The following is a 6,926-nucleotide window of genomic DNA, read 5'->3' on the forward strand; positions in this document are numbered from 1 at the left end:
GAAGACAGAGTGCTTTCTCACAGGGTTCAGCACTTCATGGAATGGTAACACTTTCAAAGCACCCTTGGATTAGCTTCCATAAACTTTCTTGTTTCAATCTGAATGTTTAGTAACTTAAAGAACCATAATTTCTTTCTTTTTCAGTCTTCTTAATGGGCCTCATTACTTAGAGGTTTTACAGAAAATGTCAACAGTTGAGGAAAGATGCAGTGGGCCAGCTTACCTGTGTGACCCTCGTCTTACAGCAAATGGCTTCAAGATCAAATTGACACCAGGTAACAATAATGTGGCTTTTCTGACCCCGAAAAAAATAAACCTTCCAAGAGCCGCATCTGGCTCTCAGAGCTCTTCGGTATATTTTCATTTCTAGTCATCGTCAGCTCTGCTGAGGTAAGCTGCCTTCCAAGGGGTGCTCAGGTGATCACTGTACCTTCTCTTATCTTTTGACATGGCAACCCAGCTGTCTCCTTGTGTAGCTTAGCTATCCGGACTCTTGGATGATAAAGCAGTGTGTGGATCATGGAGTGTCTGATGAAAGTGACCATCAAGTTGGTGTTTAACAGTTTCACCTTTTTCCAGGTGGCACAAAACATCACACTGTTTAGCAGTCTCACGCGGATGTCTGGATTGTGCCAGGCAGATAGAAAAGAAGGTGTCTGCCTCAGGGAGTCCAGTTTTCTTTGCTGATCTTCTTGGTCTTTTTGAGTTTCCAACTGCCCTAGCTTCCTAGTCTAGCTTGCCTGTTTCTTCCCCTTTGTGTCCAGTGCCACGGGCACCATGTGGAAAGACTCCAATGCCTAAGTTGTCATACCTAAAATATAGGAAAGTGTTTTTAAAAGAACGCTTTCACAGAAGCACAGAAGACAGTAAGAGCTGGAGACATGGTTTAGCAGTTAAAAGCACTGGCTGCTTTTCCAGAGGACCCATAGAGCAACTCATAAATACCTTTAGCTCTGGTTCTAGGGGTTTCAACAACCTGTTCTGTCCTCCTTCATATGGTGGACAAGTATGTCTGCAGATAAAACACCCATATAACAACAACAATAATAGTAAAAATAAATAAATAAAGTTTAGAAAGAAAGTAAGCAACAATAGTGTACAGAAGCTACACTATTGTTTCTTTCTTTCTAAAGATAGTAAGTGGATATCTGGGAAAAGATGCTTCAGTGTTCCAAACTTCAAATTTTGCTTGATTTTTCTGTTTCACAAGGTAAAGGTACATCCCATAATGCCTTACCTCTGCGGCTCCAGCTCTTATACTTGAGATGGAAATTGGATGTTCAGATCACAAATTTGTTCATTAACAACAACTAATAAATTTTGAGTAACTGTTACATACAGAATACCCCTTCAAAGAATTAACATATCAACCCGCTAACGGCCTGCAGAGTAGCTCATGTCATAGTCTCCAGTTTACAGATGAGAAAAGGAAAAAGTAAAGTTTGCTCCAGAGGACAGTCAGTGTTAGATCCAATATTGGAACCCACACAGCCTGCCTCAGGATTCTAAGGAATTTGTTGTATGGCCCTCCATAAAGTTGGTATATTAACTTCACAGAGTAAGTGTAAACACTAAGTGACATAAATCAGTGGCAAAGCTGAGCATGGTGACACGTGCCTGTCACCATACCTTGAGAGGTCAATACGGGAAAAGTGCCACATGTGTGGAATAGCCTGGTATATATAGTGAATTTAAAGCAATCTTGGGCTACACAGTGAGACCTGTTCACATATACAAAACAAACAACCAATAAGCTTAGGACGCTGCCGTTCCTCCAGCTCCCCCCTTTCAGACCTGAACTGATTTCCAGTCATTTCTTCTAGTCTTCATATACATCTTTTTTCTTGAGGTTTCTGGTGTCTTTTAATTGAAAATTTTTAATAAGGAGAATGGAGGCAGGGGTATGCATGTGTGTGACTTTAGTTTTTATCTGGTCTGTAGTCTGAATTGATGAAAGGTAGCTTTCTTCACATCTGAATAAATGTTAAAAGGATGGACTATAGACTGCTACACCTTGCTTACCTTCCTCACGTGGTCTCGGGTCCCTCTTGAGGTCCCTGTGTGCTCTAACTCTAACTCATGTCCTCTCCATTATTGAACTCTGTAGCTCATCTTCTAGTGCTCGATGATGTATCAGTTCATCTTTCCTCAGTTATTTCCTGGGGAGAACATTACTTTCCTACTGCTTGGTCTTAAAACTGGGCCAAAACTGAGATTTTGTTAGAGATTAGACATGCAATGCTTCAACTTGTATTAGTTTACCAACAGCCACTGGACTCTTTCCTTCTAAGCAACATAAAATTGATTCCAATATTAAAGGTGCTGTTATACAAAGAGGATAAGCACTTTCTGTCCCTTAATGTCAAAAGTGATGCTTCAGAATATATACTCTTAGGAATTTTCTACCGACTGAATTACCCAAAAATAGCTTAATAATTAATGCCGATTTCAAGCATTTTCTTAGTTCTATCATTGAATAAACGCTAGCATTTTTTATTTCCTGAAAGTTTATAGTAACAAGATAAGAGTGTCTATTTTTATTCAGGATAAGTTAAAATAATTGAGGTCTTTAAGTTAAATGTTAGACCAGTGGACTAGAATTTGAAGTATAACAGTTGATAAAATGCTTAAACCGTTTTCATTTTAATAAATATCATGGGACTTCATTTTCTCTCCAAAGTAAATGTTCTGAGCAAATGTGAGGAACAGAGCAGTAGGAAGTAAGGGTAAATTAAATCATAGGAAGCACATGTAGCATCAGTGAGTACCTATGACTTAATGTGAAGTCTTCTGGGAATGATTATTTGTACTCTTCATGAAGGAACAGAACTTTATCCTGATGTATTAAATTCTGATGAAAGTTCACTAAGTGTTCTAACAGTAGAACTTGTTTCCGATGGACATGTTCTGGAATATAATTTTAACTAGCTAAACTATGTCTCTGCATGTGTTTTTGTTTTTTCTCTCAGGCATTTCCAGTATTGAGAACTACTTAGAAATAGAAGGCATGGCTAAGTGTCTCCCATTCTATGGAATAATGGATTTAAAGGAAATTCTTAATGCTATAGTAAACAAAAATGCAAAGGAGATTTATGAATGTAGACCTCGAAAAGTGGTAAATTATCTGGAGGTATGCCTCACTGAATCACATGTACTGCCTAAATTTTATGGCTTTTATTCAAATAGAAAACTTGGTTTTTATTTTGTTTTGTTTTCAGACAGGGTCCTAATAGCACTGGCTGGCTAGAACTCACTCTGTGGACTAGGCTGGCCTCAAACTCACAGAAACTGGCCTGTCTCTGCCTTCTGTCTTTAATCCTCTGCTAGGATTAAAGGCTGCTTTGCCCACCTACCCCAGTAGTAAATGGTTAAAAGAATAGTTTCTAAAATGTTAGTTTTCAAGAAGAAAATGCTATTTTTAAAAACTCAATAAAATGTTTTACAATGTAGACTAATAAATACTATCAGAGATCCTTGTCATACAATTCTTAGATCCATATTGAGACTATTACTTGTGAAACATTGTTATCTTATGAATTCCATAAGTAGGTTCAGAATGGTTTCCAAATTGCTCAACTCTTACGCCATATTATTTACCTAAAACATTTTAAGATAACTCTATCCCTGAGCACTTCAAAGGGAAGAGATCATTTATTGATTATTGAGTAGAGTGAAAAGAAGTTGTTGAATAAATGAAGTTTCACTTTGCAAATCTTTGTAGCATCTACCAAAATGAGAATTATAAAATTAGATGTAGAAAAGTGCACTCAGAACCAGCCAGGTTTGATGGCATATCTGTGTACGTCCAGCACCCAGAAGACAGAGGCAGGAGGATTTACTGCCAGCCAGGACTGCATACTCAACTCAAAAATAAAATCTAAATCAGGGGGCTGAGGAGGTTCCTGAGCCCATCAAGTGTAGCCCAAGTCCAGAGAAACAGCCTCTACTACTTTTACAGCTGAAGTTTTGAGGGTCTCATTAGGGTCCACTGCTGTCATTCTCCAAACAGACCTGGACTTTGTTTTCTTGTGTATTAAAGTTCGCTCTTTGTTCATGGCATTTAGATAGCAAACATGCTGTCACCTGACTCTGGAAAATGGATTCAGTAGTGCTGAGAACCCCTTGGGGGCTTTGTCTTGTGGAAATTCCCAGCCTGTTGCCACGGCAATTCAGCAGTCATAATTTCAAGGAACTCCAGAGAAGTCTGTCCTAAGAGCAAAACACATGTGGTTAAGAAATAAGGTTTCAGACATAATGGAGAAAGAAAGCAGTTGAGAATGAACTCAAACGTTTCACTAATGTGTACCAGGCTAGAGTAACTAGGCATGGTTGTTATGGAGAAGTTAAAAACAGTCAACCAGAGACGAAAGCAGGGCAATCTGTGAACTAGAGGCCAGCCTGGTCTACCGAGTTAGTTCTAGGATAGCCAAGGCTACACAGAGAAGCCCTGTTTGGTAAAGCCAAGAGAAAGGGGTTGGGGCAAATAGTCCAGTGTAACAGAGACGTTTTTGAAAGGAGAAACATAATGGTCTCTGAGTCAAGAGTGAAAAATAATTTTTCTTTGTTTTTTGTTTTGTTTTCGTAATTTTTATGTTGTTTGTTTTTGAGATGAGACCTCAATATGTAGCCCAGGCTGGCCTCAAACTCACACCAGTCTTTCTGTACACTATCGAGTCCAGCTAAAAGGAAACATTTTAGGTAAATAAGAAGGTGTATCTGGTGGGGGGGGAAGAGAAGTTGTCTGTTGTAAGTGGAGGGTAGGGAGGCTTTGGGCATGTGAGACCAAGTATACGGGAGCAATAAAAGAAAGCACAGTCCCTGAAGAAATAGACAATCTCCAGGTGTCACTGAGGTCTCTTAAGACCTGACATTTCTACTGGGTAATGTAATGGACATTTCTACAGTTGTCTAATATTGTCTAGCATAGAATTTGCCCACAGCTAAGGATTAACAAGGGTGAGGGAGAGAAACTTAAACTCTTTGTACAGAAACTGTTGCTAAGTCAGCCCTAGAACTGGATTCTAGATGACTCATTCATGCTCAACCTCAGTAAGGGAAACATGTTCCAAAGAGCTTTGTGAGGAAGGAGAGTTTAAAGGTAAGAGTGAAGGAAAACCAGATTCTGTTTTTTCTTGGAATAAAGAGGTGAAATGGCTGAAAAGGTGATAGACCTGTGGCTAAAGAGAATAATGTGAAAATGTAACAACTCCAAACTTGCAAGATTTTTCTTTATGCTAAAAAAAAGCTGGTCTCTTTTGTAATTTTTATTCCCCAGCCCACTCTTCCTGCATCAGAAAACAGCATTTACATACCAGACCTGAGGACATTCCCTTTGATACTGCAGGTCTCATAGTCAGTCTAGGAAATACTGCAAAGGCAGACCTTCCAGAGCAGCTCTGCTCAGCCCTCCCCAGCACCACAATGACTGTCAGCCTCAAAGCCTGTTTCGCACCACAGCCATACTGCTTTATGACATGAAACACTGGGCAGGCTTTGTCTATCTGTCTGTCTTAATCTCTACTTCCTGTGTATTCAAATAGAGATTAGTCTGTCCCTGTCCTAGAGGATGACCTGGTTCCTATTCAACTTCCTTATCCTGTCTCCTTCACTGTAGTGCCACATCTATTCAGAATGTTTTTGTCTCTGAAATGCATTAGGTTGCTCATGACCTTGACATGGTAACTGAAAAGCCTTCCCACTGAGCAAGCCTTCCATTTACACAATCCCTGCTCTCACCCAGCTAAGTGTGTGTGTTATGTGTTCACAGGGTTTATGTGGAATCTGGTTTTGGTTTTGGATTTTGTTTTCTGCACTGAAATGTAAATTCCAGGAGAAGATCTTCTGTTCTGTTGCCAATGACTTTGTCTCCAGAATGTGCAGCATTGTTGGTGCTTAGTAAATATTCATTGAGTAAAATGAAAATCAGTTTTTATTTTGCTGGAGTAGCATGTATCTTCTTCGAGTTCTATCAGGATAAAATGTGTGGCTTTTCTTTTAATAGGGAGAAGCCGTCCGTCTGTCCAGACAGCTACCCATGTACTTACCTCGAGAGGATGTCCAAGATCTTATCTATAGAATGAAGCACCAGTTTGGAAAAGAAATTAAAGGGTGTGTTCATGGCCGCCCATTTTTTCATCATTTAACCCATCTTCCAGGAACTTCATGATTAAGCTTATGACCATTAGTTACTATGAAAATTGATTGGTTCTTAAACTACTTTTGTACTATCATGTATCAAAGTAAATATTTGTATGCTGGAAAAGGTTTTTTAAAATTGTAAAATATGTATAAATAAATAATGTGAACTATAAAAATTTTGTTTTCATGTTCAGACTTTAAACTAGTTATAAATTGTAGGCTCCACAGTAGAAGGTAGGTGTGTACTTGGGTGCTTGATTTATTAAGTTAACCCTGTTTGGAAAAATTTTACCCCTTATAACAGCCTTAGCTGGCCTAACAAAGAGGACTTTTCAGTCCCACTTTAAAGTAGGATGGGGCAGTAGGGTATGAGAATATCACAAAATAAGATATTGCTGCCTCTCCAGCGCTGGGGCCCAGCCTCAACACAGGATTAGAGTTCTCAACTGGAAGCAGGGGTATCTGGGAGGTGCATCCTAAATAAACACATACTTCTTTTTGGGTATAAGCAGACAGGCAATTTTTCAAGGCTTAAAGTTACTCTATCTCTGTCTCTCTCTCCGTTCTCTTTCTCGCTCGCTTGCCTCCACACACTCTGCTTTTCTTCTCTGTGCTTTTCTGTTCTTGAATTTGCACACTCAGGCTTCTCTGTTTGTTCCCATTTCACTCACACACACACTCCAAACACACCTCACATTCTCTATTCTCTCACTCCTCACATGCTCATACATGCTCTCACATTCACTCGGTCACTTGCTCGCTCTCTCACTCGCTCAGTCACTCGCTCG

General features: G+C 39.5%; 1 protein-coding gene across 1 annotated transcript in view; it reads left to right on the top strand.

Moving 5' to 3' along the window:
• The window catches only part of PMS1 (PMS1 homolog 1, mismatch repair system component), an 81,046-nt gene extending 74,875 nt beyond the window's left edge, over positions 1–6,171 (top strand). Inside the window, exons 11-13 of the mRNA XM_080933036.1 lie at positions 145–275; positions 2,970–3,130; positions 6,002–6,171. Coding sequence (XP_080789162.1) covers positions 145–275; positions 2,970–3,130; positions 6,002–6,166 — 457 coding nt within the window. The 3' untranslated portion in view covers positions 6,167–6,171. The remainder of the gene's footprint in view (positions 1–144; positions 276–2,969; positions 3,131–6,001) is intronic.
• The last annotated feature ends 755 nt before the right edge of the window (positions 6,172–6,926 follow it).

The sequence above is a fragment of the Micromys minutus genome (genome assembly GCF_963924665.1).
Source record: "Micromys minutus genome assembly, chromosome: 19".
Taxonomy (NCBI): Eukaryota; Metazoa; Chordata; class Mammalia; order Rodentia; family Muridae; genus Micromys; species Micromys minutus.